General features: G+C 37.1%; 2 protein-coding genes across 2 annotated transcripts; one reads left to right on the top strand and one right to left on the bottom strand.

The window, feature by feature from the left end:
• The first annotated feature begins 4,358 nt into the window (after positions 1-4,358).
• Positions 4,359-5,333, top strand: LOC131488608 (olfactory receptor 52D1-like). Its single transcript, XM_058690469.1, has one exon. The coding sequence runs from the start codon at positions 4,383-4,385 to the stop codon at positions 5,331-5,333; it is 951 nt and encodes a 316-aa protein (XP_058546452.1). The 5' UTR covers positions 4,359-4,382.
• Positions 5,334-11,519: 6,186 nt separating this feature from the next.
• Positions 11,520-12,498, bottom strand: LOC131488607 (olfactory receptor 52E1-like). Its single transcript, XM_058690468.1, is given in 1 exon segment — positions 11,520-12,498. A coding segment is annotated over 1 exon segment (942 nt). The 3' UTR covers positions 11,520-11,556.
• Positions 12,499-12,862: the final 364 nt, after the last annotated feature.

Raw genomic sequence — 12,862 nt, 5'->3', positions numbered from 1 at the left:
CTTGCACTTAGAAACACTAGAAAAGTATTATTTATACCAGTAAACTCCATAAATGGTAAGATATTTACTTATTCTAATGTGCATCAGCCATACGCATGGGGGCCATTTTAAACAGTGGAATCAACAAAAAACATAAAAATATGAAAAATATGGCATGAAACAGATTGCAAAAGCACTTGTTTATAGCTTAAATGAGAAGTCAGAACCTCACCTTATTCAATCTCTGGGAATGTGACTGTCAGGCAACTCAAATATTTACCAGCTCTTTGCATGCTGCAAATAACAGTTAAAGTGCCATGAGAATTTATTTGACAATAAGTTACAATTTAAATTGTATGGAGTGGGCAAATTTGCAAGTATGGAAATCCCCATATAATGGAGCCCTGCTGTGTATTTGTAATTTATATGACTCATATCTAAGATGTCCACAAAGAATGTAAGTAAATGTAAAATTAATCTGATAGAATTCCAACCTCTACAACTTACAGATTGGTGAGATTGACACAAAAATGATGTAAAAACTGTTCAGTGCTCTCAAAGGAGCCTGAAATACATGCAAAAGCATAGTAAATCTAGATGGCTGAGAGGATTGCATGTGTATTAAAGTTGTCAAATTTTCCACATTAATGTTTAGATATAATTCAACTTTCACCAAAATCCCATTTTGATTAATTTCATATAATCAAATAAATCTTCCACAAAAATTATTCTGATGAATTGTGAAAAGAATAAAGTACATGTTACAACATGTTATTTAGACTCTGATATAAAATTTTAAAGTCTAATATGACTTAAATACTCAAATGTATATGAATATGAAAATCATGGAATAAAATTAAACCAAATATCAAAGTGACAGTATGGTTGATGTTTGTTTTGTGTTTATATTTTCCTATATTAAAAATAAAAAGACATTATTTAAAGTAAAGGAACTAGACACTTATCTATCCTTTTGTGATAAATACACATGATGTATTTAAGAACAATTCCGAGACTCAAGCAATCCTGCTGAGAGGCAGGCTCCAGAGACACTCCAAAAAACTCACCTTCCCTCTCCCCACCCTTGTTGGATTCTCCTGTTATTAAGATGTTAGTGCTAAAGACTTAGAACCTGAGTTCTGAGCTCAAATTGAACTCCCAGCGGTTTCTTCTCTTGACATGTGGGGAGGCCACCCCCACTCTATGCCCTTGAGAGCTTTAGAAATCAGAAAACATGTCTATAACTGAGCTTATTTGGAAATGCTATAAGTCTTGAGAGAACTAAAGTGTTCCTCAGACCAAGATGCTCATCCTCACAGGTCCCCTGTTAGGTAAGGCACTGTTTGGTCACACTCATTTGTGTCATGGGCTGGCTAAGTGGACCATAGCCAAAGAGAAGGTTTCAGGGCTCTAATAGAACAAACAAGCTCTATTAAAAAACATCTTGTATAAGATTTCTTGGGGCACCTGAACCTATTTGGCTTTGTGGCACCTGAATAGACTACCTACCTCTGTTTTACCCTGTATGGGCTGAGATTAGGCTGCAACTTTTATTGAGAATAAATTTGTGCATGGGCTTCTCTGCTTAGTTCAGTACATCAGAGGAAGTCTGATGAAGGAAAGGATGGGAGTATAGTTGTGTCAGTTCTTTAGCCTGAGCGAATCTATGGTATTTGAGCAATGTCTCATACTGCTCGTGTAGTCATAAATGCATTATGCCATTTTACATTTATAAAACCTTAAGAAGTGCTCATCTCCTAAAGCTTAATGTAAAGATTACAAACTTTGTAATTATACTTAAGTAGGGTTCAAATTCCACATCCTTGAATTCATAGAATAGCTTTGGGAACGTAAATTAACATTCTTAGGGTTTTTTTTAAAGCTGTATTATGAGTATGGTTATCTACCAACTCCCTTCCTTAAGGATTAAATGGGATAATGCTTGCAATGTTAGTAATATAATACCTAATATATGCCAATGCATGTTGATTAATTTTTGTAAGGAGATGTATAGGGTTGTAGAATTTAGCCAAAAGATATAATGGTGTTTTTTTTAAATTTTATTCCTCCCCAAAAGCAGATGTAAGTTTCTTTTCCTCTGAACCTTCTTTTTATCCATCCTATAATCAGACAAGGAATGAAATGCTGACAATTCAATTTTGTTAGAAACTAATACCTGGGTATGTCTTAAAGATTTAATATTAGAATCAGGAAAACTGTTAATGCACTATAGTGTTTGAAGATAGTGTGCACTATAATAAATTTATAGTGATTCCACTGGTTGTCTTAAATTTATATTGAAATTATTTACCAGAAAAATAACAACATTCCTTTGTCTTTTCCTTTTCTCTTTTTCTTCATTCTTTGGAACAAGCAAATATATGAAAGTACATGGCCTCTGCCAAGTATTTTATTTGCAATATATATATTTACAATATAATATATTTATTTGGATTATACATATATATATATATATATTTGCAATATAATAGATGAGAAAACATGCAGAAATAGACAATATGACAAAAGATAGAAGACAGGTAAGTATACATATCATAGTAACACTTGAGGGATATCAGTGGTGGTTCAAAGTTCCCAGAAAAATAATCTCACAGGAGCTGATATGTGAGTAGAGTCTTCAATTCTAACCAAATTACTAAGGGTTTGTATGTGTGAAGAAATGCTATGACAAATAAAGACACAGGGTTACCACCTTCATGAAGTGAGTAGATGACCAGTTCTCCAAGGAGAGAAATATAGGAAAGGTATTTCAAGGGGTTAGAAAACTTGCTAATATTTTACAAGACATAGAAAGCTACATCTTCTTTGTAACTTCTGGGGTTGTACATTTTTCTGATAAATACATTTGTAACTCTGTATTATTTACTTACATACTTTAAACAGAGCCCATATTTTAGACCTCTCCTACATTGAGTGTATATCCTTTTCAGGTTATTTCTTATGTTTATAAAAGTTTTATTATAAATGTGTGTGTCTACACCCACACCCATACATGCATACACACACACACACACACACACACACACACATGCTTAATTTTTGCATGTGTGTCAATGTTAATGGAAAAATAAAATTTATGCTTCCTTTTTTCATTTTTCTGTCAGTTTGCAAAAATATACTTTACTTATTCTAAGTGCTTCTGAGTATTCTAAAATATAAATATACCACAGATTTTTAAGTTCAGTATTACTTTACTGATGGGCATTTTGAATGTTTCAATATTTATTCTTTTACAGGAACTTTTACAATGAAAATTACTGTATATACTTCCACATGTATATATGAACATTGTCCCCTGAGATGGCACGTAGTTAAATTGGTCTGTCCAAAACTTTGTTTTTAATAAGAATGATCACTATACAATTTTCCACTAAGAGCAGGCTCAATTTTCTCCAATCAATTGGGCATAAGGATCGCTCTTTAGCCCAAACCTCACTAATGCTTATTTTCATCATTCCTGAAATTCTGTTGGTTAAAAAATCCAATTCATTTCCTGACACATTGTTATCAGCCCCACTCTGGCCATCATGCTGAATGAGTTCCATGTCAGTGTGAATGAACTTCCTCCTGGTCCTTCCAAAGAAAGTCACACATCCTCCCAAATTTTGGTATTCCCTTCTCAAAGCTATACACTATCACTTGGCATCTTGGCATGAACTAATATGACTAAAATCTAAAAGAAAAGGCATATTTTCTATTTAAAACTTCCTATCATCCCTCCTGCCTTTATAACCTGTGTCTTACAACTGTTTCTAAGTCCTCCAAACCCATGACTCTTACACATTTTTCCCCACATGATTCTACATATACATTTACAAATACATGTCTCGTAATGAAAGAAGAAGTTAGTTGAAGGAGCCATTACATACAGTGTGGTTTTGATGAATTAATCATACAGAAATTCCACTAAGCATCTAAACTTATTTTTATTTTTTTATGTTTTTATTTAAATTCCAGTTAGTTAGCACACAGTATAATATGGGTGTTATATGTAAGTACTGAATCACTTATCACAATATACCTGGGACTCTTACATATTTTTTAGCATATTACTTTTTACATATTACTTTCTTCTCAGTGTGTAAAAGATTTTGGATTTTCACACATTAAGCTCCAATTTTTGGTGCCTAGATATTTTCCCTCATATAGCATTCATAGATCAGCCACATTGTAATTACACCTGTGAAATAATATCTGATAATCAGATACGATGATGAAATAATTCATAAATATTTACAGACATTGGAATTATTTCATGACCTGCAATTCCCTGCATTTTGGTTTACTTAGCTCATCAAAGGTTTCAAAATTTGCAAGCTATTATTTTTGTTTGTTGTAGAGGAAAATACACCAAGAGAAAGCTAAAACATCCGGCACTTGTTATGTCAGCATACAATAAGACTGATGTCCATCCATCAACCTTCATCCTCATTGGCATTCCTGGCTTGGAGGCCGCCCACATCTGGATCTCCATCCCCTTTTGTGTGCTATACCTTTTGGCCCTCCTGGGAAACTGCTCTCTTCTGTTTATCATTAAGACAGACCCCAGCCTCCATGATCCAATGTACCTCTTCCTCTGCATGCTGGCTGTGGCTGATCTGGTTGTGTGTACTACAGCTGTACCAAAACTTCTTAGCCTTTTCTGGTTCCATGATGGAGAGATTCGCTTTGAAGCCTGCCTCACTCAGGTGTTCCTGATTCACTCTTGCTCTACCATGGAATCTGGCTTCTTCCTGGCCATGGCTTTTGACCGTTATGTAGCCATTTGTAACCCATTAAGACATTCAGCTATTCTGACACATGCTGTAATTGGGGGGATGGGTCTAGCTATAGTACTCCGGGGCACAGCACTTCTCAGTCCTCACCCCTTCCTGCTACGTTGGCTTCCCTACTGCAGAACCAATATCATTTCCCACACCTACTGTGAGTTCATGGCCCTCATCAAGATTGCCTGTGCTGAGACAAGAATCCGTAGAGTCTACAGCCTCATTGTTGCCTTCCTTACTGGTGGCCTGGACTTCATATTGATCATTTGTTCTTATGTTCTCATACTGCACACTGTCTTCCACCTCCCATCCAAGGATGCCCGATTCAAGACCTTGGGTACCTGTGGCTCCCATATCTGTGTCATCTTAGTGTCTTATACTCCAGCCTTCTTCTCTTTCCTTACCCACAGGTTTGGGCACCATGTAGCTCCCCATGTCCACATATTTGTGGCCAACATCTATCTCCTGGTCCCACCCATGGTGAACCCTATTATCTACGGGGTAAGGACCAAGAAGATACGGGACAGGTTTCTTAAATTTTTCACTTTTTCAAAGCCTGTGAAATAAGTCTTTTGTGTTGATGAGTAATATATAAACAAATGTTATATTATTTATCTTAGAATGTGTGATTTCTTTTTTTTTAATTTTTTAATGTTTATTTATTTTTGAGAGAGAGAGAGTGTGAGTGGGGGAGGAGCAGAGACAGAGGGAGACACAGAATCCGAAGCAGGCTCCAGGCTCTGAGCTGTCAGCACAGAGCCCTACGTGGGGCTCAAACTCACAAACCACGAGATCATGACCCAAGCTGAAGTCTGACGCTTACCGACTGAGCCACCCAGGAGCCCCAGAATGTGTTATTTCTTCAGAAAGATCCTCTTTTAATGGTCAGAGGGCTAGGACTTTTCTGTGGGAAGTAATTCTTCCAAAGATACATTTTATGTTGTAACAATCATTACCTACAGGCAAACATATCACTGAGTATGCCTCTTTACCAAAATATTAAAGTATCATTTCCTAAAAAACATAAAACTAGAATCATCTGTGGCTAAAAATAAGAAATTTAAAATTAACATGCTGCATAATCACGTATCTTTGGTTTATCATCTAAGACTTACTACCAGGTTTAAAAATTCCATCCTCCCTGCCCCCCCGTTTTTTTTTGCCCCAATCATTCCTTTTTGACTTATGTCCTTCTTTCTCAAGTATATAGCTCACCACTTAGTGAGAGTTTCTTGGTGCTAACTTCTGTGTTCTGTGTTCATCTACAGTTTTCTTTAGTTCTTCTTGAATGATACTGTTCTCTTGAATGATACAGTTCCATTCTCCAGTTACTACGTTTCCTTAGCTTTTTGATGTCATTATCCTACAGTCTTTTAGAATCTATTATTACTTTGAGAAAACATTGTTGGCCAGATTGTCATTAATTTGTAGGTAATTATCTTTTCTGTAAATTTTTTTTTCTGTCATTAAATGCTATTGCTTTGGTGTTTTGTAGTTTCACATGGATAAATCTCATGGGCAATATGCTAAGTGACAAAAGATCACATACTGCATGATTCTGTTTAAATGAAACTTTAGGGAAGAAAAATTAGTGTTGGGGTAGCATTTAGGCATCCATGTTTTAAAGTTCTGTAGGTGATTTTACATACAGCTAAAACTGACCCACACCTGGAGCAGCTGGGTGGCTCAGTGAGTTAGGCATCCAACTCTTGATTTTGACTCAGATCATGATCTCACAGTTCATGAGTTTGAGCCCCACATCTGGCTTTGAGCTGAAAACGCAGAGCCTGGTCGAGGTTTCTTTCTCACTCTCTCTCTCTCTGCCCCTCCCTGGTTTGCTCTCTCTCTTTCTCAAAAAATAGACACCAAAAAAAAGTGATTAAAAAAAATTGACCTGTGCATTGAGACACAGAGACATTAGTTGACCACAGGGAAAATATTTTAGTCAAGTACCTCACCCTTCAAGCTAAAATGTGAGGCAAATCAACATTTGTTAAGCATTTACTTAAATAAGCTGTTTATTGTAAGATATATATATATATATATATATATATATATATTAGCTGTTTATTATAAGTTTTCTATATATATATTACTTAACCCTGATATTTTTTAGAATTATCATGATAAGTAACTCAACAAACTTGTATTCAACGGGCTAGTTTAGAGGAGCTAGGATTTTAAGTTTGTCTAGCTCCAAAGCCATAATTTTCTTATAATGTCGCAATGAATCCATATACAGCCAAATCAATGCGTGGGACTCCTAGGAACATAGTCTCTCACAGGCTGAGGTATCAAAATTGTTGCTACTGCTCAATTCATTCTCCATAACCACATTCAGTTTCATTCCATTTAGCTAATGTTTACTTGTTCATCACAATTCACCAAGGATATAGAAATGAGTAAGGCAAGGTTTGTAATCAGTTTCAGAGTCTCAGAGGTACACATGATCAATATAGCCTTTCTTCTCCATATGATTCCTGAAAATACTGAGACTGAAGAAAGGTGTGGCTAATGTGAGTTCAAAATACCATCTTTCTTAGTTATGAAGGACCTAGTCTATTTTGAAGGACCTAGTTTGGTTCAAGAGTCAGTGAACATTCTATAGAGTGCCTGGGTGGCTCAGTCAGCTGAGCATATGACTCTTGGTTTAGGCTCAGGTCATGACCTCAAGGTTCATGAATTCAAGCCTTGCATGGATGTCTGCACTGACAGTGTGGAACCTGCTTAAGATCCTCTCTCTCCCTCTCTCTCTGCCCTTCCCCTGCTCAGATTCTCTGTCTCTGTCTCTGAAAATAAATAAATAAAAACATTTTTAAAAATTTTAAAAAGAGCCAGTGAACATTCTAACTAAACCCCAGAGTTAGGCATATATTCTGAATCAGAACAGTTATACTTACTATATGGAGGAACACCAGAGAACATATGACTGCCTTAGAAAGTCTCACTACCAGGAAGTGTGTGTGTTGGGAGGTAGGAGGGCATGGAGAGAGAAGTCTTAATAAAACTTATTGAGTTTACTCCCACCAAATTTTCAAGTCTACAGCTTCTGCCTAGCACATAGTGAATAAGGGTATATATAAAATAAAAAAAGATGGACTTTACGATACATTAACATCCAGAGTAGGCTAGAAACATTTTGTTCCAGCAGTCTGATAAAGTTGATTCAGACATGCAAACACTTACTTTTAGTATAATAACATGTAACACTTATATAGTGTGTACATTCTCATAACCACTCCTGAATTCTTTACATATATTAATCCATTAAATTCTTGTGCAAACTAAAAAAGATTTGTAGCCTTAATATCCTCACTTCACAATATAAGAAAATGGAGAAATGGAGAAATATTTGGCTTTCTCATAGTTACAGATGGTTAAAAAGGGAGACAGGATTTGAATCTAGGAAGTCTGACACCAAGTTTACATTCTCAGCCACTACACTGCATTTAGTCACATTACACTCTGATAATAGCAATGTGACAAGTGCGATGATAGATGTAGAAGACAGATAAGTAGTTATCCAAGGCCATGGAGTTTAGAAAGTCAAAAACAGTTCCAGAAGATAAAGACATCAGGAACATCAGATAGGCAACTAAACTAAGTTCCCTGTGGATTAGGTCAAGTCAGGTAGGTAGAGTGTGGTGTGGGGAGTGAGGGGAGGGAGTGTTAAGAGTGGTGTCCAGTTTTGAGTTTTGAAAGCCAATTCTTTCAGTCATTTCACTTCCTAGAGTTTATCCCATTTTCTTCATCTAACAATCAACCAATTTGTTTATTAACCAAGTTTCAAGTTTCTAGAATGATAGTTTTCAAAATTTAGGCTTGAAGACTCTTAAAAATACATATTGCTTAGGCCCACTCTAAAACTACTAGATTCAAAATGTGTATGGTGTATCCCATAAGTAAAATCCCATTTAATTTTCCTCAGTCATTCTGTATATTTATAATTCAGTGATCCACAGTCCATGCCACAGTTGTAGGAAGCAGAGAATCAACACATAGCTGTTCTACTCAGAGGATACAACATGATTTAAAATTCCTACCAAGATTTATACTCTTTACCTAGAATATAAAAACTTGGACAGAATGTAATTCAAAACCTTTTGACAAAGAAAAATATTGCTGGATAATCAAAAAACTCACAATTTTCTGGGTGCCTGGGTGGGTGGCTCAGTTGGTTAAGTGTCCAACTTTGGTTCAGGTCATGATCTCATGGTTTGTGAGTTCAAGCCCTGCATCTGGCTCTGTGCTGACAGCTCTGAGCCTGGACCCTGCTTCAGATTCTGTGTCTCCCTCTTTCTCTGTCCCTCCCCTGCTTGCCCTCTATCTCTCTTTCTCAAAATTAAATAAGCATTAAAAAAATAATTTAAAAAACTCATAATTTTCTTGGACCTGTCAGAAAGTTGAAATCACAGAGCAACTAACTAACCCAAAATATAAGGAAAGATTGGTAACTCCAAAGAGAGATGGAACATGATTCTGTGCTCACCAGGTGCTAGATACTATACAAGCCATTCTACAAAAAATGTTAAAATTTTAAACCAAATTATTCACAGCTGAATATGAGCCTGTGTGAGAATACAAAGTGTCTGGGAGTCTTGTGTATATGACACAAAAGGGACTTCACACCCTTTTCGGTTTTTTTTCTCCCTAGACCTAGACCAGGTACTCATTAGAAAGCCTGAGTGCAGGACTAGAGACCAGAGAAGGCCTTCATCATAGAACAGACCCGATGGAGGCAAAAGGCAAATAGCAGCCACCTGAACGTAAGAATGACCCCTCATCCAATTTCTCTCCCCTAAGGAGCAAAAGCATTTACCCTGGAGGAAGAGGACAGCAGAGACCCATTGCTGCTGAGACAAAAGAGCAGAAACGAACTTTGTAGCCCAGGGTGAGGCCTGTTCCCCAGAAACTGTAGGACACTTCTAGGGAAGGGGCAGGATGACTGAGACGCTTTACTTTCAAGACCCAGGGACATAGCAGCCCAGTTGGTCATGCTGTATCTTCCGGCTCTCACTAGTAGACTAGCAGGGTTCGAGTAATAAGTAACAGTGCTCTGCTCCTGAGGGAATGTAGAGGACATGAAGAATGGCGTGATTTGTAGCACAGCAACAAAGGGAAGATCTAATACTGATAGTGGGTTGGACATCAGGCAAACCCAATTCATCAGCCCACACCCTGAACAAGGGTAAAGTTAGAGGAATGTGATACGTTTACTGAGGACATTCAAAGCAAAGACATGAAGAAATGAATTACTTGAATAGTTGTTTACCTATCAAGTAAGTTGAATCCGGAGTTAGCAACCTTCTAACACAGAAAACTCCAGGGCCAGGTGACTACATTGGTGAATTTAGTCATTGAAAGGTTAAATACAATTCTCCACAAATTAGCCAAAACATCTAAATGGAATGAGCGCTGACCAAATCACTCAAGGTATAATTGAGGCCATATCATTAAAATCCATTTCATAAGCAGAATAAATAGATAGGGGATGAGCTCAGTGTCACAACAGGATTGCAGGAAAAGCTGCTTGTGCCTATAATTTTACAGCATAACTGATTGTTTCAAAGAATCCCAAGTTGGGTGGGATCCCAAGGATGTGATGCTAATTAATATAAATTCCCACTAAGAGTTTATGATGTCATTTTTTATATTATAATAAAAAAAAGTAGGATTTTTTTTTCTAAAGTGCGTGCTACAGAATATTAGCATCATAGGTTGGTCAAAGGAACATTCTGAAGCCAATATCACCCTAAAATTTCAAATGAATGAATTTGAAAATGAATTTTCAAAATTCAAATTTCAAATTAAAAATGTTGAGAAATCCCACAATAAAAATATAGGTAAAAATTTAGTTTTATTGGCCAGGATTTGCAAACATAATTTCTCAGAATCCTTCACACAAATAATGCCAATAATATCACCTAGAACTAGAGAACACTGAGAGGTAGCATATGGAACAAGAATTCCATGTTTAAAACACACACACACACACACACACACACACACACGTACTCACTTGGCTAATACTGTACTTGGAACATCACTAAAACCTCCTGCTTTCCTTAAGAGGGAAACTCCTCCATGAAGTGGCAAAAGACACAGAGACAGTACTTTTTGAAAAAGAGTTGTTTGAAAAGAAGTATCAATAAGCCAGATTTTATAAGTATTCATCCATCAAGTAAACGGTACAATTTAAAACCAAAAGACTACCAACTTTTTGCAATTCTATTCCTGGTAGAAAATAGCCAGTTTTCTTACATGATTATGGTATTCACAGGATCAATTTCACATCTTCTGACATTAACATGGTAGAGGCAACAGTAACCCATGCTTTTTGATAGGGAGTCCAGCCATATGGGAAGTGTTTGAGCATCTATTATTTTGGGGACCAGCATTAGTAAGGGTGATGAACTATTTTTGTTTAAATTAGGATATGAAGGAATTTATGGGTGTTTTTATTATTTGTGTGGTATTTCCTTTTTGGAGGGTTTGTTTTGCTTTAAAATGATGCCAACTGTGGAATGCAGTATGTTCGATCATAATGGAAACAGAACAAAGAGTTCGTTTTCTTCCACATGAGGAATCTGAATGATTTCCAAACAATGGAAAATGATAAAACACTTTTACTCATGTGTTAGACATGGGCCTAACTTCCCATTTCTGGGTTTGAGAAGGAGGGTGACATGACTCCCCTAAGATAAGCCAGTGTGACTTTCAAATGTTCTCTTTCTGTTCTGAACATAGAGAATTAGTGCTGCTCCCTTCTTAAATGGATTATTTACAAGAATTATGGTTTTTTCTTGGAAAATACCTTCAGCACCTGTTCTCTAATCTGTTTAGTTCTGACACCATAGATTACAGGGTTGAGAGCCGGTGGAATGACTACATAGAAATTAGCCAGAAGGATGTGAATATAACGTGGAATATTCCGGCCAAACCTGTGGGTCATAAATGAAAAAAACGCAGGGGTGTAGAAAGCCAACATGACACACACGTGAGAGCCACAGGTGCTGAGCGCTTTGAGCCGAGCATCATGGGAAGGCAGTCGAAAGACAGCATGAAGGATCTGGGCATAAGAAATGACAATGGCTATGATGTCAAACACCAGGTTAGAGATGGCATATAAGCCATAGATGATGTTGACCCTGATGCTGGCACAGGACAGGCGGGCAATGCCCATGTGCTCACACTAAGTGTGAGGGATAAGTTGGTGCCCACAAAATGGTAACCGTAGGATGAGTGGAACAAAGGGTATGGCAAAAGACAAAGGCCTCAGTAGAATTATCAATGCAATGATGAATACCACCTTGTTTGTCAGCACCAGTGTGTACCGAAGAGGGTTACAGATGGCCACATAGCGATCATAGGCCATGGCCACGAGCACAGCCGACTCCATGCCAGTGAATAGATGGATGAAGAGCATCTGGATGAGACATCCCTCAAAGGAGATTTCTCTCAGGCTGAACCAGAAGATTCCAAGCATCTTGGGGATTGTGGATGTGGACAGGCCCAGGTCGATAGATGACAGAATGGCCAGGAAGTAGAACATGGGCTGGTGGAGGGTGCTCTCAGTCTCAATCACAGAAAGGATGCTGATATTCCCAAGAACAGCTATCAGGTACACAGCAAAGAAAGGGAGACCCATCCAGATATGCATGTGTTCCAGCCCAGGGATCCCCAGAAGGAAGAAAGAATATGGATGAAATAGGGTGTTATTAAGTGAGGCCATCTTTCTGGGATAAATTTATAGTGAAATATATTATAAATCAAGTACCTCTCATTCACTGAGTAGGTCTCATCCTTGCTTAGTGCACAGAGAAAGTGGAGAAACCAGTGAAACATTTATTGTATCTACCCATATCACAGCATTATAGACTCAAAAGCATACAAAATTGAATGGTAAAATGAAGGCACTTGATTTCAGTGTACTTCATCATATCCATTCAATTGAATTAAATATTTTTACTCAACCAAAATTGACTGAGTATCTAGTATATATGTGTCAAGCTCTGTGCTAAGACTGATTACAAAAGATGAATTAGAAAAAAAATGAATTAGAGAAGGTTCCTTTTTTAATGAAAGTTAAAGTTTTA

The sequence above is a fragment of the Neofelis nebulosa genome, chromosome 10, assembly GCF_028018385.1.
Source record: "Neofelis nebulosa isolate mNeoNeb1 chromosome 10, mNeoNeb1.pri, whole genome shotgun sequence".
Classification (NCBI taxonomy): domain Eukaryota; kingdom Metazoa; phylum Chordata; class Mammalia; order Carnivora; family Felidae; genus Neofelis; species Neofelis nebulosa.
This window is presented reverse-complemented; position numbering and strand designations above follow the sequence as displayed.

What these genes read in the sequence shown, in the direction of transcription:
- LOC131488608 (XM_058690469.1), top strand. Translation starts at nt 4,383, where the DNA reads ATGTCAGCATACAATAAGACTGATGTCCATCCATCAACCTTCATCCTC.